General features: G+C 46.9%; 1 protein-coding gene across 2 annotated transcripts in view; it reads right to left on the bottom strand.

Annotated features, from left to right (window-relative positions):
• Positions 1 to 25,254, bottom strand: part of JMY (junction mediating and regulatory protein, p53 cofactor) — a 182,389-nt gene that overhangs the window by 109,606 nt on the left and 47,529 nt on the right. For both annotated transcript variants that reach the window (XM_033929536.1, XM_033929527.1), the window contains exons 3-4: positions 19,300 to 19,450; positions 4,513 to 4,682 (exon numbers count right to left, since the gene is read on the bottom strand). In XM_033929536.1, coding sequence (XP_033785427.1) covers positions 4,513 to 4,682; positions 19,300 to 19,450 — 321 coding nt within the window. The remainder of the gene's footprint in view (positions 1 to 4,512; positions 4,683 to 19,299; positions 19,451 to 25,254) is intronic.

The raw sequence follows: 25,254 nt of genomic DNA, 5'->3' as shown, positions 1-25,254 counted from the left end.
GTGTCTACAGTGAGCTATCAAGGCTCAAGGTTAACAAGGCAATGGGGCCTGACAACCTACACCCCAGGGTGCTAAGGGAGCTGTGTGATGTCCTGGCGGAGCCACTGTCCAAGCTCTTCAACCTCTCCCTTAGCAAAGGCAGCGTTCCGTCGGACTGGAGGACGGCTAACGTCATTTCACTCCACAAGAAAGGCTCCAAGATGGAGACAGCAAACTACAGACCAGTAAGTCTAACATCGATAGTATGCAAACTAATGGAAACTCTGATAAAACACCAATTGGATAAGATCCTAGATGAGGAGAATCTACGGGATCCCCGTCAACATGGATTTACAAAAGGGAGATCGTGCCAATCCAACTTGATCAGCTTCTTTGACTGGGTGACGGGGAAGCTAGATATTGGGGAGTCCCTGGACATCGTGTACCTGGACTTTAGCAAAGCATTTGATAGCGTACCACACCGCAGGTTGCTGAACAAGATGAGTTCTATAGGATTAGGTGACACATTGACGAAATGGGTTGGGAACTGGCTTGGAGGTAGGCTTCAAAGGGTGGTGGTGAACGGCACACCCTCTAAAATGACGGAGGTGATCAGTGGAGTGCCACAGGGCTCGGTCTTGGGCCCAATCCTATTCAACATCTTTATAAGGGACTTGGCAGAAGGGCTTAGGGGTAAAATAACATTATTCGCCGATGACGCCAAACTAAGTAATGTAGTGGGCAAATGCACAATAGATGATGTTTCAATGCCCGACAACATGATGCACGACCTACTCCTACTGGAGCGCTGGTCTAGGTCCTGGCAACTCAGCTTCAATGCCAAAAAATGCAAAGTTATGCACCTGGGCAGCCAAAATCCATGCAAGACTTACACCCTAAATGGCGATATCCTTACAAGAACTGAAGCAGAACGTGACCTAGGGGTGATCGTCAGTGAGGACATGAAGGCTGCCAATCAAGTGGAGCAAGCTTCATCCAAAGCAAGACAAGTCATGGGTTGCATACGCAGAGGCTTCGTCAGCCGAAAGCCGGAAGTCATTATGCCATTGTATAGATCCATGGTGAGGCCCCACCTGGAATACTGTGTGCAATTCTGGAGACCGCATTATCGTAAGGATGTGCTGAGACTGGAGTCGGTTCAGAGAATGGCCACTCGGATGGTCTCAGGACTCAAGGATCTCCCATACGAGGAACGGTTAAACAAATTGCAGCTATACTCACTCGAGGAGCGCAGAGAGAGGGGGGACATGATCGAGACGTTCAAGTATCTCTCGGGCCGCATAGAGACGGAGGAAGATATCTTCCTCTTCAAGGGTCCCACGACAACAAGAGGGCATCTGTGGAAAATTAGGGGAGGGAAACTACGAGCTGACACCAGGAAATTCTTTTTCACAGAAAGGGTGGTTGATCGCTGGAATAGTCTTCCACTACATGTGATCGAGGCCAGCAGCGTGTCTGATTTTAAGGCCAGATGGGATCGTCACGTGGGATCTATTCACAGGGCAAAAGAAGAGGAGGGATCTATTCACAGGGCAATGGTAGGGGAGGGACATTAGGGTGGGCAGACTGGATGGGCCTTGGCCCTTATCTGCCGTCTATTTCTATGTTTCTATGTTTCTATAATCTGCCTCTGATGGCGGTATTGGGAGGAAGAGACAGGAGAATGCAGGCAATGCCTCTCTAGAAGGGAGTCAAAAGGAAGACTGCTGTTTGGACTGGGATTGAGGTTGTGATTTTTGTGTCCTTTGTTGCCTTGAAGGCAGGGGCATAACAAGGGTGAGAGGAGCCTGGGCAAGTGGCACCCCTCCCCTGCCCTCTTCTCCGCCCCCACCCCCACCCACTCCTTCCCTGCCACACACACCCCTTCCCTTGTACCTCGTTAACGTTATGGGCGTGAGCAGCAACTGCAACCTGCTGCTCGCGCCAACATTGGCTCTTCCTTTGACGTCACTTCTTAGGCGCAGGTCCCTTCGATCCCTAAAGAGAACACTAAGGACACTAATACAGCAGAGAACACTATGGACAGCATAGGCGAAATGGGTCAAACACCCAAATGAGGAGACAAGGGCACACTGGAAAAGCCTGTCAACCACCTACAAATCCACCATCCTAGAAACAAAAAGAAACCACTACACACAACTCCTATAGAGTCCTCAACTGATTTAGGCACCTGTTCGCCATGATGAACCATCTCCTCTCCACTTCCCAAGGAAAAAGGCACAATTGCCCTACAGGTGATTCTCCTAGATATTCTTGATAACAGCTGGTCAATGTTGGACAAAGGCAGCGATACTCTACTAATACTACTAGACCTGAGCGCTGCCTTTGCCACCATCGATCACCAGCTCCTACTGCACAGACTCTCTGACCTTGGAATCAAGGACTCCGCCCGCCAATGGTTTGCCTCCTTTCTGCATCAACGAACAGTCAGTGATTCTGGGACCACACAAATCAGAATCTAAACCTATCAAATAAGGAGTCCCCCAGGGTGTCCTGCTGTCCCCTTTTCTATTTAACCTTTATATCAAACCAGTCATTGATATTGCCCAAAACAGTAACATCAAAGCCCACTTTTATGCCAATGACATGCAGCTACTAATCTCCCTAGGTGAAAACCGACCTGTCCAACTCACTAACCTTCAACACTGCCTCTCTGACATGAAAAACTGGATGACAGACAACAAACTACAACTGAATGCCTCCAAAACAGAGCTCCTTTGGATCAGAAAAAAAATCCTCCTGCTTCACCCGTCCAACACTATCATGGGAACCCCCCTTCCTGACAACGAAAGACCAGGTGTGCAGCCTCGGGGTAATACTACATGGTCATCTATCCCTCTCTGCCCACATATCGCAGGTGGTTTCCACCTCCTTCTACTAACTGTGCCAACTGAGAAGGATCAAACCCTACATTTCCAAACCTGACCTAGCTCAGCTCCTCTACACCTATGTACTCTCTCCAAGATGGACTACTGTAACTCCATATTTAATGGAGTAACCGCCAAGGAACTCAAACGCCTCCAGCGGGTTCAAAACTCAGCAATCCGTCTCCTGTACAACCTCAATTATCGCGACCCCCACCTCCCCAGCCCTCTAGGCAGAACACTGCCTACTCTTCAACAAATACTGCGCATTCAAGGCCTTGGTAATAGCTCACAAACGATTCCACCTCACCACATCAGTCTACATTACCTCCAAACTGCAGCAGTATACCCTGCCCGCACCTCCACAACTACAACAGTAAACCCTGCCTGCTGGCCCCCTCACTCTGAGGCAGAGAGATGGCTATGCATCCCCCAGGGGGATCTCTCCAGATGGAAACTGCCCGTAAGCCCTCCTATAGCCATTTTGTCCCATGCCTATGAAACCAACTGCCTACACAGATCAGATCACTGAACTCATTGATGAGCTTCCAAAGAACAGTGAAAAACCTTCCTTTTCAACTGAACTACCTCCAACAAACAGTTCCTCTATACTCTCTTCTGCCGATGAATGAGGTTATATAATCAGTCATGTCCTTAATTAACAAGACGCATCTCCTGTGATTGCTACGAACATCTCTCTGCAACCTACCATGATTGTCCTATGTAATGTACCGTGAATGTCTAATATAACTGATTGTATGTATCTACTGTGGATGTGCTTATGTAACCCGTTCTGAGCTCATGGGAGGACAGGATAGAAATCTAAATAAATACTCAGTTCTGTGCAGTGCCTGCCTGCCAGCTTTTTCCTGCAGCTGAAGAGAAGGGAAAGAACTTTCTGCTCAGAAACTTCACCAACTTACACCTGTCCTTGAAATCTTCGGGCTGCCAGACAGACTAACCCTGACCAAGACTTCCATCCCCATGGAACCTCGAAGCAGGACATGGGTGGGAAATACCTGATACCCCTGATACCCCAGGGGTTCTTACTCAGGGCACCCTCAACCTGCACTTAAGTCTCTGAAAAAAATTCATAAGGCAAGCTGGCTCCCAGGGGAAGAGACCCCAAGTTCTGAAGTGGCACACAGCAAAAGGTTTGCCTTGTGAAACTGTAGTTCGGCTCCGCAGAACCTGCGTCTTTCCCCAGGAAGAGATCCCTGGAATAAGGGTTCTCAAGGCACCAAAGCCAATGAAAAGAACAAACTTTTGACGAAAAAAGAGAAAAATAAAGCAGAGCCGATCAGAAACACCTCTGCACGGTTCACTTGCAGAAGGAAAAAACTGAAGAGGCACTATACTCCACTGCAATGTAGGAAGTGCTGAAAGCTATGTCACTTCTGCAAGATCCTGTTTGCAGGTTCGGATTGAAACCATATGTACAAAATCTGGAGCAGATGCAACAATCTTATTTTATAAAATTCAATTCTATAGGCTCTGGTGATGCACGCAATGATAAAGCATACAAATTGTACACCATCAGGCTTATGGTCTCTTTTTCCAACAGAATTAAAGTGATTTACTTTGACTTTGCTTAATTTTTAGTTATTTAATTAGAATTATTATGTAATAATTATGTAGTGAAAGTTACTTCTTCTTTCAAAGCATGTTTCTTTTGGTCCAGGCATATTTCCTTAGCTCGCATCAACTGTAGTGTCTCCTTAGATACTGCATACTGGAGTTTTTCCATACGTTCCACTGCTGCAGTCCAAGATGCCTTGCCATACTTTTTCTGATCCATTCGCATACGATCAGACACAGCTAAAATATAAGAAGAAAAAAGTAATTAAGAAAAATATATGTACAAGATAAAAACTATGTACATAGTTCTTTTGAGCAAATATTTTTATGATCAAGAGCCTAATGCAGGGTGATTCGGATAGCAGTAACAAAATTGTAAATAAACTGGGCAGTAAGAATGAAGTTTGGAGATTAAGACATAGGGGTAATAAAGTTAATTTTGTTAGGGAAAATAAATTATCTTACTAATTTGCAAAATATGTGCTGTTATATATGTTTATAATCTACTTTGATTGATGAAAGTGAAATATTAATGCCACTATAACTATCGTATATACTCGAATATAAGTCGAGACTCCCTTCCCCCCTCAAAAAGGAGGAAAAATGGTTGACTTGTCAATATAAGTTGGGCGGCTTAATATTCAAGTGCCCTGCCCGGCACAGCACCCAGCACCCTTCCTTCCCTCCCTCCATCTCCTGTCAGGTTCTGCACACAGCACCCTTCTTTCCCTACTTCCCCTGTCAGGCACTAAATCCAGCACCCTTCCTTCTTTCCTTCCCTCCCTCCCTTGTCGGGCACTGCACCCAGCACCCTTCCTTCCCTCCTTCCCCTGTCAAGCTCTGCACCCAGCACCCTTCCTTCCTTCCTTCCCTCCCTCCCCCCCCTGTCAGGCTCTGCACCCAGCACCCTTCCTTCCTTCCCGTCCTCCCCTGTCAAGCTCTGTATCCAGCACCCTTCCTTCCTTCCTTCCCTCCCCTGTCAAGCTCTGTATCCAGCACCCTTCCTTCCTTCCCTCCCTCACCTTCCGGGTGAAATGCCAGAGAACCCCTGAACAAAGATTGACCTAAACAGGAAAGTCCCACAATCTGGACATGGAGAGACGAGACCACCATACCCTTCCTTAGGCCAGCCTGCAGGAAAGTCCAGAACATGAGCCACCAACGGTAGCAAAGGGTCCACCTGAACCCCTGCACACCAAGCCTGAAAGCACCTCCAGGCATTCGCATAGGCTGATATAGTTGATTTCTGCTTGCTCTGAAGGAGCATGGCGACAACCACAAAGGAATAACCCCTGGTCCTCAAGGTCGCTCGCTCAAGTGCTAGGCCGTAAAACCAAAGCAGTCCGGATCTTGAAGTGTAATCGGGCCCTGATTGAACAACCTCCGATGGCAAAGAAGACACAGACTCCTCTCCGAACTCAACCTCACAAGGTCTGCATACCAAGGACTTCTAGGCCAGTCCGGAGTAGAGAGCTGCACGGGAACGGGGACGACGGGAATCCCGCGGGACCCGCGGACATCCCGCGGGTTCCCCCTACGGGTCACGGGGATCCCGTGGGGACGCCCCCTAGGGTCGCGGAGATCCCGTGGGGACGCCTCCGAGGGTCGCGGGGTTCCTGCGGGGCTGGATGTACTAAGTCACGCGGCTTTTCTCCCTACCTGCTCTGCTTGCAGCACAGAGCCAAACGGAAGTCTTCCCAACGTCAGCGCCGACGTCGGGAAGACTTCCGTTCGGCTCTGTGCTGCAGGCAGGGTAGGTAAGGAGGAGTACGCGGTTAAGGGCAGGGAGGTTTGTCAGACCGGGGCTGTTGTCGGTCGGTCGGTTGGGAAAGCGCCACAAAAGTAAAGGGGACCTGGTCGGCTGTGCTGCACCCGGGGCGGGAGAGGAGGGGGAGAGAAGGACGCTGAAAGCACTGGGGAAGACAAAGGGGTGGAGAAGGACGTTGAAAGGCCATGGGTAAGACACTGAAAGCATTTGTGGAAGACAGAAGGGGGAGAAGGACGCTGACAGGACATGGGGAAGATGGGGGGGAGAAGGACGCTGAAAGCACATGGGGAAGACGGGTGGGGGGGTGAAGGACGCTGAAAGGACATGGGGAAGACGGGGGGAGGACGCTGAAAGCACATGGGGAAGACAAAGGGATGGAGAAGGACGCTGAAAGGACATTGGGAAGACGGGGGGGGGGGGGAGAAGGACGCTGAAAGGCCATGGGGAAGACAGAGGGGGGAGGACACTGAAAGAACATGGGGAAGACAGAGGGGGAGAAGGACACTGAAAGAACATGGGGAAGACAAAGGGGGGAGAAGGACACTAAAAGGACATGGGGAAGACAGAGGGGGGGAGAAGGACGCTGACAGGACATGTGGAAGATGGGGGGAAGAAGGACGCTGAAAGGAAATGGGGAAGAGAGAGTGGGGAGAAGACGCTGGCATGGAAGAAGACAGAGATGCCAGACTATGGGGGGAGCGGAGGGAAGAAGATGGGTGCCAGACCAATTTGGAAGGGGGGAGAAAGGGAGAGGCACAGTAACAGAGCAAATGGAAGACGCAGAAGGAAGAGAGACAGTGGATGGAAGGAAAGCAGAAACCAGGCAACAAAGGTAGGAAAAGAATTCTATTTCTTTTTTTTGCTTCAGGATAAAGTAGTATATTAGTTGTGTTGATAAAAATTTATAAACAAAAGAGGCTCTGGTAGAAACCCGTTTACAAAGTATGTATTCTTCCCAATTAATATTTGCAAATTAATAAAGTCTTTTTGCTTATTTGTAAATGGGTTTCTACCAGAGCCTTTAATTCAGTAGCATAATTAAATGAAATAACTATTTCTGAAGTTTATAGGGACGGGCGGGGACGGAGGGGATTCCTCATGGGGACGGGCGGGGACGGAGGGATTACTTACGGGGACGGGTGGGAACGGGTGGGATTCCTCACGGGGACGGGTGGGGACGGGTGAGACTTTGGCGGGACAGGTGGGATTTCTGTCCCCACGCAACTCTCTAGTCCGGAGCCACAAGGATCACTGGATCCCTGTGAGAGGACATCCGGCGCAGCACGGGCCCTATCATGGGCCACGGGGGAAAGACATACAGAAGTCCTTCTTCGGGCCAAGGATGAACCAGAGCATCGAGTCCTTCACTACCGACCTCCCGTTGGCGGCTGAAGAACCTGTCCGCCTTTCTGTTCTTCAAGGATGCCATCAGATCGAAGGTGGGATGACCCCAGCAGCACACCATGGCCTTGAACGCTAGCCTGGACAGGGACCATTCTCCCTGGTCCAGAAGCCCGAAGACTGAGAAAGTCTACCTGAACACATGAGCCACGGACTAAGCCAACAGATGATGCTCCGCCCAAGCAAAGAGCATCTGAGCCTCCAAGCCCAGCAGTGGACTCCTTGTGCCCCCTTGACAGGCGACATAGGCAACAGCTGTCGCATTGTCCGAGAACACACAGATGGCCTTCCGGTATATACTCCCTTGAAATCACAGCAGAGCTAACCGGATCACTCGCAGTTCCAGTTGATTGATCGACCATCTGCTCTCCTTCGCCGTCCGGTGGCCCTGGACTGGTACAGACATGCAAATGTTCCCCAGCCGGAGAGACTTGCGTCCATAGTCAGGGTCACCCAGTCCAAGACCTACAGAGGAAGCCCTTTGCTCAGAGTGACCGGGTTCAACCGCAACAGCATACTGCTGCGCGCCGCAGCCAACCAAGGCAGCTTCACCCCCAGGGTATCTCTCTGGGGATTCCACTGCATCAGAAGGAAAAACTGAAGAGGACATAGGCGAGATCTCGCCCATGGAATCACATCTATGGTCGCCACCATGAGACCCAACACCTGCAGATACTGCAGTGCTGGGACCGCTAACATGTTCTGAATCGCACTCCCGAGTTTGAGTTTTCTGGATTTTGGAAGAAATACCCGGTTCATCCCCGTGTGGAACCGGACTCCCAGGTACTCCAAGTCCTGCGTTGGCTCAAGGCGACTCTTCTTCAGATTGATCACCCATCCTAGACTTTCCAGCAAAAACACCACTTGACGAACCACCATGCGGCCATACACCCTCGAGGGAGCTCTGATCAGCCAGTCATCTAAGTACAGATGTACGAGCACACTCAGTGATCGCAGATAAACAGCCACCATCACTGTGACTTTGGTGAATGATCTGGGTGCCAACGCCAAACCGAAAGGTAGCACCGTGAACTGGAAGTGCCTCCCGAGAACATGAATCCTCAGGAACCTCCGATGATCTAGAAATATCGGAATGTGGAGGTACGCTTCCATGAGATCCAAGGAAGCCAAAAACTCCCCGGTTGCTACTGCTGCCATTACAGAAGGCACCATTTCCATCTGAAAACGCAGAACTCGCAGGAATGAGTTTACTGCTTTCAGATCCAGGATCGGGTCTGCAATCTTCAGTCTTTCTTTGGCACGATGAAGTAGAGTGAATATCTCCCAGAGCCCAAGTCTTCCCTTGGGACCGGCTCTATGGCTGCCAGATCCAATAACTGATGCACCGTAGCTCACACCTTGCTGGACCTGTCCAGTTTCCCTCAGGAGAGGACAGGAAGAAGTCCGCTGTCAGCTGGAAGAACTGTAGTCTAAGGCCCTCCCAGAGTACTTCTAGGATTCACTGGTCTGAGGTTATCTTTAGCCATTCTGGAAGGAAGGCCGAAAGCCGCACCCAGATCCCGGGGGGGTTCGCCAGAGACCTGGCATCATAATTTTCTCTTGGGAGGGACAGAAGGTCAGGAGTTGGAAGACTGTTGGCATGCTGTACCTCCAAAGCGAGGTTTGAAGGACGCTGCAAAACGCTGTCCCACCGCAGGGGGTCCGGCATACTGTGAGTTTCACGAGAAGGGATGAAAATGCGGCCATCCCGTCCCCCTGGTCGGGCGAAGTCTAGAAGCAGGAAGCACCTTAGGCTTATGATTCTGCACACTGGCCATAAGGTCATCCAAACCCTGGCCAAGAGTAAACATTTAAAAGGCAACTTGCTCAGAATAGCCTTAGATGAAGAATCACACGACCACTGGTGAATCCGTAACATTCTCCTTGCAAAAACTGAATAAGCTTCCAGCTTAGCAAAAACTTTCAAGATATCATAGAGTGCGTCTGCCAAATAATTCACTCCAGAAACCAGGAAGTCGAGGTCCCAAAGGACAACCTCCTCAGGATCCTGCTGGAGTTTGGTATGATGTGGCCGCCACAGCTCGCACTCCCGCAACAGCAGACTCAAAAAGACGCTTCATGACAAAATCCACTCTTCTGTCCTGGACATCCTTCAGGACAACCCCTCCATCCGAAAGCAAAAAGGTTTGTTTAGTGACCTGAGCCACTGTCAAATCCACCTTCGGCAAGACTAAGTGTTTGGAAAAATCCAATACCATGGGATACAACTTAGCCATGGCCCTAGCACACTTCAGGGGACCCTCCAGGGTCTACCAAACCTCCAAGAGCATTTCTGCCAAGTCCTTGTGGTCCACTCATGACGGAACACTCTGCCTGAACCGCTGAGTCAGAATCAAATTTCAATGTCCGCAGGGACTCAGAGATAAGATCAGGGAGATGGTTGGACTTAAAGAGCCTGCGCACCACCTAATCCTCTCCCAGATCGCAGAAATCAGTGTTCTGGGAATCCCCTAGATTCGCTAAGTAAGCTACATCAGCTAACTCCTCCAAAGAGCCATGCGACAGCAACGGCATAGAAATTGACGCAGGTACCAAGGCAATGGCGGGGAGCTGCCGCTTGCTTTCAGGTGGACCAGCAAGGGAGCAAATGGACATGCTGGAATCCAAAGGCTGAACAGACTGCCACACCGGAATCTGAGAGAGACAGGCATAGCCCTTTTTCTCATGAAAGCCTGATACAGCATATCCCCAAATTCCAGCGGAAAATAGTCACCAGCAGCAAAAGCCAATCCGTGGGACTCAGATTTGGAATGTTTAGAAGACTTATGAGACTTTTCCCCAATCACGAATTTCACGAAAGCGCCTTCTTTGCCCAATTTTGGCATCCCGGACGCTGGAATCGCGTCTCCAGCAGAATTGGAGGAAAGCAAGGCCTCTCCGGTGGATAGTGTGGAATCCACGCACGGTTCATGCCCTTTGCGGGCCACGGTGCACATAATACACGGCTGCGAATCCACCAGCCATCCACTGTATTTACGGCATGAATCTATGCCATCCTGTCCTGAGGTGGCCATCTGTGAAGTTTGGAGCAAAAATGAAGCTTCTAAGTTCAAAAGATATATTTTTGAAAACTTTAAAGAAAATCCAAGATGGCCACCGCAGGTGCCGATTTTGCCCTAAAACTGCCCGGGAAAAACTCAGGGAGCCACAAAAAAATGGCAATTTGGCAATTTTACAGGGGGCGGACCAGGGCATGCAGGGAAACAACCCAAAACCCCTATTTCAGCACCCCCCCAAAATCACCAAAACTCTGTGACTCACAGACACCATAGAGACATGTGCTGCAATACACAGTACAAGCAAGGAAATCAGTACCTCAGGAGCTGATTAAACTGGATTTTTCAGGTCTTCTGACCGCCTCACCTTCCCTGTCACCACAGATCACGACCACCAGGACCCCTCAGGGAAATTAGGGAAGACACACGGTCCGGTTCTGATCCCAGTGTACCTCCACAGAACTGCAGCAGCCTGTGCTCTACCCCTTTGCAGACGAACCAGGGGAGAGATGGCTCCCAATCCCAGAGAATCGATCCAAACTGCAGGCTGTTTAGAGGGCTTACTGCAGTTTAAGCTTACAGAGCACCCTCCAGAAGCAGACAAAATTTAAAATGTCTGCGATCTCCTGCTGAAAGATCACTCCCACAGAGTTGATCCGCAGCACTTGGGCAAATCCGCAAAACAAATCAAATAAAGACTAGGAACTGAAAACAAACCACGAACAGAAGAGACTGATTTCACCCATGCAGTGAGGCTGCAGGAACAAACTAAACATGACAGGAAGCTACCAGGCAGATATCCTAGAGGGGAGGGAACAAGTTTTATTAGCCCTGCAGCTGAAGCTAAAGAAGATACAAGATTCCATGAGTTCAGCCTCCAGAGGGATTGTACAAAAACATCTATTTTGTAAGCGGTAAGTGCTCATGTACTATTTATTAATGGATGTACACCAATGGCAAAACTAGCTCATGTAAATCGCAAAAAAATAAGGATCTCAACAGAGAGGAGTAAAGAAAGGAGTAAAACCATAGAGTGAGCATATGGCAATCAATGCTGCAACTACAACTTGGTGGAGAAAAAAGCATTAGTCATCTGAATGGTGACTGATTCATAGGCAGTATTTGGAAGATTGTGACATTGTGAGAAGAGCCAGATAAGTTACTTCTTGTGCACCCGTAGCCCTTTCAGGACCAAGGGACATATTTGTCCCATAACTTTAAAATCCTATAAATTTTGATTGGGATAGTCTACAGTTCTAAATTTGATATGTACAGATTCCATATGATACTGCCTTTATGTAAACAAACTGGTTCCGACATTCATTCATTAGCGTCGTTGCCAGATTGACGAGAAGATTCACTTGCCACACTGTCCATAAGCCAGAAGTGTGATTTTTTAAAAAAAAAATAATGATATTTTACAAAAAAAATCAATTTTTTGGCATCTGCAAGCCCTTTTTACCATAAAAATGTCGTCAAAACCACAAAAATTGGCCTACGATCCTTATGGTCCTGAAAGGGTTAACCCAGTTGTGAGTGTTTCTACTATGCTACAAGGTGTATGATGAAAAAGGGTTGGGTTTTTTTAATGCCAATGACCAATTTTATGGCAGCACTACATTTCTTGTGATTATGACTGCCACTTCACTCTAAGGCTTTTTTCTCCACCCAATTGTAGTTGCAGAATTGGTTGCTCACTGTATGCTCACTCTGTAGTTTTACTCCTCTTTCAACCAGAACACAGATAACCTCTATGCAAATACAGGACCAAAAACTAAAAGTACTAATATGTACAAACAAAACCCTAAGATTCAAGACTCTGCATGCAGTACAACCCCAGAGAAAAAGAAACAAATGCATTTGTTCCTGAACACTGCAAAATACAGACAGCAGATGTAAATCATTCATTAAATTCAAAACTAAAATCATTTCCTCCTACCTTTGTTGTCTCTCTCCCTCCCTCCATGCTGTGCTTTACCTTCTGGCCTGCTCCTGCCGCCCCCGGTGCTATCTTCGGTCCTGCTCCCTCTTCCTCACTGATGCAGTGCATAACGATGCGGGCAGCGGCTCCTTGTGTGTCCCATGCCTCATTTGGAAGCCTTCCCTCTGACGTTGCAACGTCAGAGAGAAGGCTTCTGGTTCAGGCGCAGGACGCGCGTAGGAGCCACTGGCCACAGCTTTGTGCAGTGTAGCACTGATGAAGAGGGAGCCGGCCTGAATATAACGCCGCATCGATGGCAGTGCGGACTGGCAGCTGAAGAACATTGTCTCGGACCTGATGCACGTGCTGACCCTGTGGACCGGAAGGAAATTTCTGCGGACCAGCACCAGGCCACGGACCGGTGGTTGAAGAACACTGTTCTAGTCTATAGCTCCATTACACCTTCTTTTGATACTAACCCTCCCCAATCTTCCCCTCCACCTCAAACCACTGTATACCTCAAGACCACACTTTCCACTGTTCAAATTCACCACCTCATCATCCCATTTATTGCGCACTTTCTTTACAGCTCTAAAGCTTCAACAGGTTCCTCCTCTCATTCAGCCTTCCCCATCCTGTCTGACCACATCTCATCTGCACTGTCGTCTTTGCAACTCTCCTACTCTTCTCTGTACTCTTTTGCTCCTCCTTTTGCTTTCGCAACTCTCTTACTCTTCTCAGTACTCTTTTGCTCCTCCTTTTGCTTACTGCTGGGGACACTAATCCCAACTATACAAATCAACTCAGGAAAAGGGTCGGTTAAACACTACTACACACTCACATCCAAACCCCATGTGGATACCAACAACCCCCTCTGCAAAAACTACCAGGCTTAAATCATACACACCAACCACTCATACAACATAGAGCAACAGGGGACAAAGAAAAGAAAAGAAAGGTGGAGAAAAAGCCTCAGTTCAGCTTCATCTGGCCAAAAACTCCACCCTTCACAGCAAACCCTGCACTCAAAAGATTCAACAAAATGTAGAAAAAAGCACTGTGGTCGCCTGCAGAGTGATGTTGAATAACACGCCTGGGCAAACAGCCCCTAAATGTGAAAAAGTGAATAAATGAGCAATCAAGCACTACAGTCCATATTCTTGTGTCGAAACCAGGGATAAATATCAACCACTTAGCTGCTTTCTGCGTCCAGGGTGTAACTCAGTCCAACCTCCACTCCCTGCCCCTCCAACTATTACTCTGTCTCCCTCATCCCCTTCTTATCCAAGCTACTTGAATGTACTGTTTACCCCTGTTTTCTTGACTTTCTTTCGTCTCAAGCTAACCTTGATCCACTTCAATCAGGCTTTTGCCCTCGCTAAAGTCTCTAATGACCTGCTCCTGGCCAAATCCAAAGGCCTATACTCCATCCTCATCCTCCTTGAGCTTCGGCTTTTGACACTGTAGATCACCACCTATTTATCAATATGCTGTCCTTGCTAGAGTTTCAGGGCTCTGTTATCTCATGGTTTTCTTCTTTTTTTTGTTTTCAATAAAAGCATGGTTTTCTTCTCATTTTTCCCATCTTTTAGTGTTTGCTCTAGTGTAAGGGTGTCAAACTCAATCACATAAGGGGCCAAAATTTAAAACACAGGCTAAGTTGCGGGCCAAATTTTTTATTAAGATACTAAGGGCTCCTTTTACTAAGGTGCGCTAGCGTTTTTAGCACACGCTGAAGATTAGCACGCACTAACCCCTGCGCTATGCGGAAAATACTAATGCCAGCTCTATGGAGGCGTTGTATGCGGCAATGTAGCACACGCTAAAACCACTAGCGCAGCTTAGTAAAAGGAGCCCTAAGTCTTAGTAGAAGAATTCTGGATTGATGGACCATTGGTCCGACCCAGTGTGGCTCCTCTTATGTTCTCATGTTCTTCAGAGCGATCTCCATAGACCACTACCCTGTGTCATCTTCCACTCAATCAGTTCCTAACTCAGTCTGTCTCTTTGGGGCCCATCCCGAGAGCACTTATATTTATTGGAGGTCTGGGTGGAACACTGTCAGAGGCTTTGCTAAAATCTAAATCTAATTACACCACATGTAGCGCATGCAGTACAACGCAAACAAACCAAAACTGCAGACTTGTACACGGTGCAGGCAAATTTTATTTTGACAAATAAATCTTAACTAAAAACCTTTTACCAGACGGGGGACCCAACACGGTCCGTGTTTCGGACAACCTTCATCAGGGGTCCATGGTAATAAAGGTAAAAAGAAAAATATCACAAAAAGAAGCCTGGAAAAATAGCGTTTGGTAGCACACCAGTGAATCTCCGAAATGCACTACAAGTTCGTCACAGTGCTATTTTTCCAGGCTTCTTTTTGTGATATTTTTCTTTTTACCTTTATTACCATGGACCCCTGATGAAGGTTGTCCGAAACACGGACCGTGTTGGGTCCCCCGTCTGGTAAAAGGTTTTTAGTTAAGATTTATTTGTCAAAATAAAATTTGCCTGCACCGTGTACAAGTCTGCAGTTTTGGTTTGTTTGCTCTGGTCTGTTTTTTCACTGCAGACGAAGTTGGACCTCTGGTTCTTTTGTTGCATGCAGTACAACACCAGAGAAATAGAAACACATGAATTTCATCCTGAACAGTGCAAAATATAGGCAGCAGATGTAAATTTTCAAAACTAGCTTACGAGTGTCAATCACTGAATTGAAAATAAAATCATTTTTCTTTATTTCTTTTGTTGATTTTATTTTTTTATCATCTTTTCCCAGTTTCTGAATGCACTTCCTTTTGACTGTGCTTTTAACTCTGTTTCCAAGACCTTCTTATCCATTTGCTGATTTTCTCTCTTTAACAAAAATTGATTTGCCTGCAAGACCAAGAGAGGAAGATGTCAGACTGGCATTGATAGAAGGGAGTGGACATGCCAACCCATTAGAGGCCCCCCAGAGCCTCGGGGCCCAGGGCAACTGCCCTGTTTGCTCTGCCCCCCACTAACGCTGGCCCTGTGCAGCGGCACAGGGACCATGGGCCACATAAACAGCCAGGTGGGGCGGATTCGGCACGCAAGCCTTGTGTTTGATACATGTGCTCTAGTGCAGTGTTCTTCAACCACCGGTCTGTGGACCGGTGCCGGTGCACAGAAATTTCCTGCCGGTCCACAGGGCCGGCACGTGCATTAGGCCCAAAACACTGTTCTTCAATCACTGATCCACGGTGCGCTCAGTGCGGCGTTATCTTCGAGCCGGCTCCCTCTTCCTCACTGATTCAGTGCACAAAGCCATGGGCAGCGGCTCCTACGCACGTCCTGCGCCTGAACCGGAAGCCTTCTCTCTGATGTCGCAACATTAAAGGGAAGGCTTCCAGATGAGGTGCGGGACGTGTAAGGAGCTGCTGCCCGCAACTTTGTGCACTGCATCATCAAAGAGGGAGCCGGCCTGAAGATAACACTGGGGGCGGCATAAAATGGCCAGGCGGGAACAGGCCAGAAAGTAAGGCATAGCATAGAGGGAGGGAGACAGCAAAAGTAGGGGGGGAATGATTTTAATTTTGAATTTAGTGATTGAATTATGTCAGTTTTGAGAATTTACATCTGCTGTCAGTGTGCTTTGTGTAGTTTAATTTTGTGGTTAACCATTATGTGGTGTTAAGATTATATTATGTGTATCTATGAAAAATGAATGGAAAAAATAGTGTTACAATTAGTACTATTATAGGGGCGGGGTCTGGCCCATGATTTAGCCCAGTGTTCTTCAACCGCCGGTCCACAAAATAATTCTTTTATTTCTACTGGTCCATAGGTGTAAAAAGGTTGAAGAACACTGCTCTAGTGGATCCTCCTCCTCCACCACCATCCTGCTTTCAGTTGGTTTACCTCAGGACTCTGTCCTGGAACCTCTTTCTTTCTCCATCTATACTTCTTCCCATAGTGATCTAATCTCTTCCCATGGCTTTCAGTGTCACCTCTATGCTAATGACTCACAGATCTACCTCTCTACACCTGAAATTTCTACAGGAACCCAAATCCGAGTCTCAGTCTACTTGTCTGACATTGCTACCTGGATATTTTACTGCCATCTAAGATTAAACATGCCCAAAACTGAGCTCCTTATCTTTACTTCTAAACCCACCTCTCCTCTTCTTCTGTTCTCTGTTTCTGTAGATAATACTCTCATCCTCCCTGCCTTAGCATCTCGTAACCTCGGTCTCATCTTTGACTCACTTCTCTCCTTCTCTTCAAATATCCAACAGACCGCCAAAATCTGTTATTTCTTTCTCAACAACATCGCTAAAATCTGAGCACACCAAGACCCTCATTACTTCTCATCTAGACTACTGCAACTTGCTTTTCACAGGTTTCCACTAAACCAGTGGTCTCAAACTTGTGGCCCGCCAGGTACTATTTTGAGGCCCTCGGTATGTTTATCATAATCACAAAAGTAAAATAAAACAGATTCTTGATCATATGTTTCTTTAGCTATAAATTACAATATTATTATTAAGACTTAGCTAAAAGGAAAGATTTATAAACTGTAAAGAGAGTTTTACCTCATGCAAAATCGTCATTTCTTTAATAAGACATTAAGGGGGTAATAATCAAAAAAAAAAAACGTCTAAAAAGTGTCCTAAATGGCTACTTGGACGATCAAAAAGCCTGATCGTCCAAGTACCCATAACTAAAGCTGGTTTTTAGACGTATCTAAAAACAGCTTAGGCCTTTCCCCTGCCTCTAAACGCACAGAGAGAAAAGAGGTGTGTTTAGAGGAGGGGAAAGGGCGGACAGTGGGCCGACCTACACTTAGGCGTACAACAGGTATAACCAATACAGTTTAGTCGGCACTTAGACCTTTTTTACTTAGACGAAATAAAACCAGGTCTAAGTGCCGAAAAACGGGCCGCTGAGCTGATGGCCGTTGGCGCCATCAGTTCAGCGGCCCGGCAACCTATTCTGATTGGCAGGCACCTTAGGCCCCACCAGTAGGTGGGGCTTTGGTTAGGCTGGGCCAATCCGGCCCCATTCGTCGGAGGACTGCCTGCCGGACGGGTTTGGCACCCATCTGTCCGGCCAACTTACCTAAAGGTACGGGGAAGGGGGGTGGGGGGGTCGTGGGGTCGGCCGGGGGGTCGTGGATCGGCTGGGAGGGGGGCCGATCGGGGGTTCAGGGGGGGTGGACGTTGGGGGGAGGGGGGTTCGTTGAGGGCAGGAGGGCCTGGGATCCCTCCTGCCCGTAATGTAGTGGAGGGTGGGGGTAGAGGATCGGCTGGACCAGGAGGGCTTGGGCTCCCTCCTGGCCCGATATGTCAGGGGTGCCGTGGTTGGCTGGGGCAAGAGGGCTTGAGCTCCCTCTTGCCCCGATGTTGTCGGGAGGGTGGGGGTCACGGTTTGACATGGCAGGAGGGCTTGGGCAACAGTGGATCGTTGTGGGGGGGGGATTCTGTAACCGGTGTTGTTTTTGACAGACACCGGTTACAGAATCCAGCTTTTAGGCGAAGGACTGGCTCCTCCTTCGCCTGAAAGCCCTTCTGTTGGATGTTTGTGGCTTAGGCGTTTGTTTGTTTCATTATGGCTAAAAAGTGTAGACGTGCTGTGGGGGTACTTTTAGACGTAGTGGAGATTGGGCGTTTAGGCAGAAGAAGGCCATAATCAAAACATGGACGTTTGTTTTGGTTATGGACACTTTCCCTGCTTCTGGGTTGAACGTTTAGGAACTTAGGCCAAAAGGGGACTTAGACGCTTTTTTTGATTTTGCCCCTCCACCTATTTTTTTTGAGGCCCTCCAAGTACCTACAAATCCAAAATGAGGCACTACAAAGAGTTTGAGTTTGAGACCACTGCACTAAACCATCACTCTCCCCTTCGATTTGTTCAGAATTCTTCTGCACACCTCATATTCAGCCAATGTTATGCTCACATTACTCCTTTTATCACTTCATATGCTCACACTACCCCTCTCCTCATCACTTCTGCATACAGTTCAAACTCCTTTTAATGACCTACAAGTATTTTTACTCTTCAGCTCCTCAGTATAGCTCCTCTTTTGTCTCTCCCTATACTCTTCCCCAAGAACCTCGTTCATTGGGGGAAGACACTCTTGACCAGGGATCTCAAAGTCCCTCCTTGAGGTCCGAAATCCAGTCTGGTTTTCAGGATTTCCCCAATGAATATGTATGAGATCTATGTGCATGCACCGACTGGATTGTGGCCCTCAAGGAGGGACTTTGAGATCCCTGCTCTTGACTATATCCTTCTCTCTTCTGCCACTTCCTGACTCTGTTCCTTCTACTCTGCTGCACTGTTGACTCGGTACATCAGGCTCCATGTCTGGCAGTATTCAAATCCATGCTAAAAGCACATTTTTGGAGCTGCTTTTAAGTCCTAACTCTAACCCACTTGTAAAGCACCCTTATCTGTTTGTCATTCCCTCTATACTCTTCTACCCCATCTGCCATATTATGCCCTCTAATTCTCTACCTGAGCAGCATGTATAGATTCACCCTTTTTGTCCTGTTTGTCGGTTATAATTAGATCGTAAGCTCTTTCGAGCAGGCACTGTCTCTTGCGTGTTTAATGTACAATGCTGCGTGTGTCTGGTAGCTCTACAGAAATAATAAGTACTGTAGTGTATATATATATATATATATATTACTGGGGAAATAAAACAGTTGACATGGTTGAATGTATTGAAAATTCTTTGAAAAATAAAAATGATTAATGATACTTAGTGGAAAGCTCTATTACCTTTTTGTGCTTTAGCTGTTATTTCAAAATATTTGACAGTTAAATCTTGAATAGAGAGTACTGCCATCTGAGCTTTTTTCTGCCAATCTGCATCTTCTTTCTTGAGACTTTCAATCCTTCGAGGACCTAAGTAATCATTCTCTAAGGAGATCTGAAAACAAATTAGTCACAGCATTATATTAAGCATTACAGCAGAATCTACTTCATTAAAAGTGCAACCAAACTAGTTTGAATGAACTGGAATCTTTTTAGATATTTTAAATACATTATCAAAATATACTGGACATTAGTTAAGACCCTATTTAATTACATTTTTGTCCTAGTTATAAAATGGGAAAATATTGGAGAATGAGGCCCTTGGCACCTTTGGTATCTGCTGAAAGAGACCTCATATACCTAGAGAAGTTCTTTAAATTTCATTTCTTCAGCTCCTGCCAAAAAGTTCAGAAATATGGGCAATACTATCTTGCCAGCTAATGAAGACAGATAATATGACTTCACTAATGTCAGTCCCTCTATAGGGAAGCAAGGTGGCTTCTCAAAGCTATACTAGAGCAGGAGTCAGGAACCTTTTTGGCTGAGAGCCATAAACACAACATATTTTAAAATGTAATTCCGTGAGAGCCATACAATATGTTTAAAACTAAATACAAGTAAATGTGTGCATTTTATGTAAGACCAATACTTTTAAAGTACAATAAGTCTCTGAATTCTTTTTAATAACGTTGTTATGCTGTTGCTAACCAATGATGAATAAAGTAGTTCTTACCATTAATGCAACTTCTGGTGCTGCATGGTTTTGCTGATGGCTTTGTAGTCTGGTTGATACGTGGTGAGGTTAAGTTTCATGCAGGCGTTGAGACTTCCATCCGTTAAACGTGATCATAGGTTGGTTTTAATGTTCTTTAGATGTTGAAAAAGACTGCTCACGTGAATATGTAGAGCCAAACATTGTCAATACAGCAATACTCACACGCTGCAGTGTGTGGTATGTGACGGGAAGTGCGTTCCAAGTTTTGACAATCAGCTGGTCTGCGGGTTGAAGTTTTTTCATTTCTCCCCACTTGTGTTTGCTCGCCAACTCTGCTTGCTGTCGTGCAAGTCTTTCCAAATCTTCATTCAGTGACTTGAACTTATTCACCCACATGTCTGAGGCCTTCAGGTCAGCAGTTTGGAGCTCAAAATCTCTGACGGAGACACTAGGGATGTAACTCAGGTCGGCGCTGTCTACTGCACACTAGTGTGGATGGGTGATGAACTTAAAAAGACGAGCGCGCTCACGAAATTCTCCAAAGCGCGCTTTGAATGACTGCAGGAGATTAGATGTGAAGCCCGCTAGCTGCTGAAGATCAAGTTGTTGAGCAGGGTCACTTGCTGTACATGCATCATTAAACTCTCTCAGTTTTTCAAAGTGTAGTAAACGACCTGTTTCAATGTCGGCGATGAAGAGTTCTAGCTTGTTTTCAAATCCAAACACTGCTTGTTGAAGGGGTTTTAAACTGGCGATCATTTAAAGCTCGGGCAACAATAAAGTTGACCACTTGAATGACCAGCAACATCACCTCACCAAGCTGCTCGCCACACATCTGAGCACAAAGCGCCTCCTGATGTAGGATGCAGTGAAAACTTAGGATGGGTCTCTTTTCATGTTCACGGAGAAACGTTACGAATCCTCTGTTTTTCCTCACCATGCACGGAGCATCATCAGTACACACCAAAATAAGTTTATCCATCGGTAGATTTTGTTCTTTAGCGAGCTCAGTGAAAGACTTGAATAAATCCTCCCCTCTTGTTGTCCCTTTCATAGGCAAAACAGCAAGACTTTCCTCATGTAGTGTGTCACCGACAGCATACCTTGCAATCACGCTGAACTGGGATAAATGGCTTACGTCTGTTGACTCATCCAAAGCGAGAGAAAAGAATGGTGCTGCATTTATGTCCTTCACTTGTGTTGCCTCAATTTGATTTGCCATCATGATGGTACGATCGTGAACAGTTCTTGCCGACAGAGGCATGTCTTTTATTCGTTTGATTATCTTGTCTTTATCCGAAAAGTCATCAAAACGTTCATTGGCAACATCAAGCATGAATGTTTTGGCATACTCCCACATCTGTGAATGGGTTTCGTTTCTCACAATTGCTAAAGCACCAGCAAAACTAGCCAAATTCTAGTCATCTTGTTGGGTCCAAACACGAAATTGCTGCTGACTAGCTTGCACTCTGCACAATAGCTCTTGACATGCTTTCTTCCTGCTGTCCCACGCAGGATATTTCGATGCAAATGTAGTATGGTGTGTGTCGAAGTGCCGCTTCATATTTGACCATTTCATCGATGCAATTTTATCATTGCATATTAGACACACTGCAGAACCTGCTCTCTCCACAAAGGCGAATTCCTCTGTCCATTCCTGCTGAAAAGTACGATAGTCCTCATATTTTTTTCTTTTAGCCATTTTCTTCAATTAGCTAGCTGACTGAGGTGAGGAGGATACCACCCCAGGTAGTGGTCTGTGGGGAAGGGCAGAAGTAATGAAGGCAGGGTAGCCAATTGCGAGTGTAGCTGGTGGGATGGGAATCCGGGGCCTCAATTTGGGGCTGCCTGTGAAGGACGATGAGGCTTCAGGCCCGTTTGGCCGCGGATGCTGTGGGGCAAGGTAGGGTGCCGGATGTGATGCAGAGGAGGGCGTGGCCTGCGCTCGGCGGAAAGAAGACATGTTCTTCTTTCCCAGCATGCATCAATCAAGCCCCAGACAAGGATCTTTCCCATGCATTCATATAGTCACAGAGGGACACTGGGGAGATTAGGGGGGGTTCTGGAGCAATAACAAATGAAGTAGGCACACTCACAACTTGTCCCCTTCACTGGTATAGCTTGCTGCGGTCCAGGCTAAAATCTGCAGCTGGGGGAGGTGCCACACTGTGCAGAGCGTCGGAAGATGGCTGCCACTGTCCCGTCCTGGCTCACATCCAATCCGGCTCTGTGTTGGCGGCTTCCACTTCCGGGTGACTGGCAGAATGTCCCCGATGGTCTGGGTAGGTCTGCTTGGGTGTCCTCTGCTGCAGTGCATGTCTTGGAAAAGATTTTTCTCTGCTGAAGCAGAGAAACTCGTAGTGTGTGCGGCCGCTCTCCTTGGCTCCGCCCCCGGAAGTCATAGTGTCACGTTGGCAGCGAGCCAGATACAGGCATCAAAAGAACCACATCTGGCTCGCGAGCCATAGGTTCCTGACCCCTGTACTAGAGTATCAAAACCCCAAAGGTTCAAAAACAATTAAGCAGTAGCTTCACATCCTCAGTGACTTATCTCTTGGAAAATGAATCCCTTTCCTCCCCCACCTCCAACCACTGACTTAGCAAATGCAAAACTCAATTCACATTCTCTCCTCTGAGTGTACATGTGGGCCACATGATGAAAAATAGCCCCTCACGAACACACAATTTCACAAAAACTGCTGTAATTCGGAGATGAAAACATATCAACAAACAGAAAAAAGGAGGTTATTCATGAGGTTTCAAGCTTCTCAACGCCGCCTAGCACATCTCAAAAGAACTTCCTGTCAGCTTGCAATTCAAACTGTCCTGGAACTTTTTGAATAGACCTCATATCTCACATGTAATGTAAACCAGGATACAGCTTGCTCTAAAATACATACAAGATGGATCCATATGCTGGGAATAGCCATTTTACAAACAAGCATCCAAATTCCAAATTATGAACAGGGCAAAATGAGGGACATGGACATCTGAGCAGCAGCAGAGGAATGTCCTTGCTATAAATTACAGACTTTGTCACAATAAATAGAGAAGGAGCGCTTATTTATTGAGTAATAGAGAACTAGGAAGTCAAACTGATTTAATATGACGTTACTAAATAAGACTCCTAAAAAGGATTTTTAAATAAATTTTGTCACAAGCATGTACGATATATAATTTAATCTAAATTCACAAACACTCATAATTGTGTAATTCGAACCAAGAGCCCACCAACCAATCACTGTGTATGGGATTGTGAAAAAAGTGTTAATAAAAGTGCTATTCAAAAGGTAAAAAATATATTTTCAATGGCAAAGGAAAGAGAAAAAGTTCCCACTTAGCTTTTAAAAGTGATTCAAATTTCTTTTTCAAGGAACCCAGAATAAGGTTTAAACATTCAAATGCCAAAGAACTGGTAATAATGCAATTGGGGCAGTAATCTTGGAAGATGAATGCTGAGGAATCCTCGCCCTATGCCTCATTGTGTTGAGGTATCTCAAGGCACTCGTAAGGACTCAGCTCCTTGTACAGAGTGTATAGACTCTAGTCGAGACATTCCCAAAGACTCGACTCTTTGCATGGAGTGTGTAGGTTCAGTTCGAGGTACTCCCAAGGACTCGACTCCTTGTGATACTGCTGAGTGCTCAGGCTGGAGTGCAGAAAGCAGAGTCGAGGCAGGAGTGTATTTGGCCAGCATATAATCAAACTCCTGATTCATATTCACTCTGGATCATATTCTGTAAACCCGGGACTGAGACCAGCGAATCTGGTACTTTTGGTGTGGGTATAGTCTCCGAGGAGGATGATGAAGAATGACGCCTCGATTTGGAGACATGCTTCTTGGGTAGCTTCAGGACTACCGATTCCAATGGTGGCATACCTGGAGGAGTTTGCTTAGCTACCTTACCTGAAGGAGACAGTGAGGATAGCAGTTCCTCAGGAGAAGACTTAGCAGATTTGCTCGAGGACGAGGACTTCTCAAATGAGGAAGGTTTGATTAAGGTCTAGGTAGAAGGCGGGAACCCCATAGAAGACTTGACCGGATTCGGAGTCGAGGTCAAGACCGGGTTTGGAGTTAGGGTAAGGACCTTAGGCATAGGTCTATCCATACCCCCGAATATCTTCTCTACCTAAACTCGATGACGTTTAATGGCTCGAGGTTGAAGAGTAGCGCAGCAGGCACACGACTCCGGATGATGGTCAGGCACTAAACACTGAACACACCACTTATGTGGGTCAGTGAGGGCTATCGCGCACTGGCAATGGCTACAATTCTTAAAGCCTGTGACTGGCTGGGACATAGACTGGAAAAAGGCCGCTGCAAAATCAAAGCCCGTAGGCTGAGGCCGTGGGGTAGGCCCCACTGTGACACGAAGAAAAAAGAAGCAAAACAAAAAATTTTTTTTTTTAGAAATGAAAACGGTCCCTTGGATGTTCAGTTTTTTCAAGTGCCCCCTGCTTTCAACAAATCAGCTACCTGGTATCGGATTCTGAAGAATGCTTCGGATCTGGGCCCAACTGATCGCTTGGCTTCCCAGTGGCAATCGGAACTTGGTCTTGCATTGGACCGCAGGGCCTTTCTTGATCTTTTTGCCACTGTGCAGACCTTGGGGGGCTCCACGGATTTTAGGGAAATGCAATTTAAAATTCTGCATCGAGCTTATATCTCCAGGGCACAAGGGGCACGCATGGGCCTATGGTAAGGAGCAGCTACCAAATGTACTCGCTCTTTAGGTATCCTTCTGCATCATTTTTTGAAATGCCCTTCTTCCGCCATATGGCTGCGAGTTCTTCCATTCTTGGAGCACATTCTTCAGCGAGCTGAGCCCTGGACCTATGATTTCCTGCTATTGGGAGATCAACATGCTTTGATTGAGGGAGTGCTTACGCTATCCCAGTGCAGGGTTCTTTATATGGCTGTCTTGGTGATGAAAAAGCTCTTGTTGCAACATTGGGTGGCTGAGTCAGTAGCCTCTATCCCGCAGTGGGTTGCTCGTTTTATCGAGGTGAGGCTCTATGAACTTCAATGCATCCCCAGGCATGGGATTCTTGCCCTCCAGTGTTATTCAGATTTATGGAAGCGGTCTTTAAATTTATGTCCCAGTTCGGAGTCGGAGAACCCGAACCTGAGTATTTGATTTTTCTCGGATGGAGGCCACGTCCTCTCTATGCTACCTCCCGGGGTGTCTGCACATGTGGGTGTT

This window comes from Geotrypetes seraphini, chromosome 1 (genome assembly GCF_902459505.1).
Source record: "Geotrypetes seraphini chromosome 1, aGeoSer1.1, whole genome shotgun sequence".
NCBI lineage: Eukaryota > Metazoa > Chordata > Amphibia > Gymnophiona > Dermophiidae > Geotrypetes > Geotrypetes seraphini.
The sequence above is the reverse complement of the archived record's forward strand: the minus strand, read 5'-3'. Positions and strand labels throughout refer to the sequence as shown.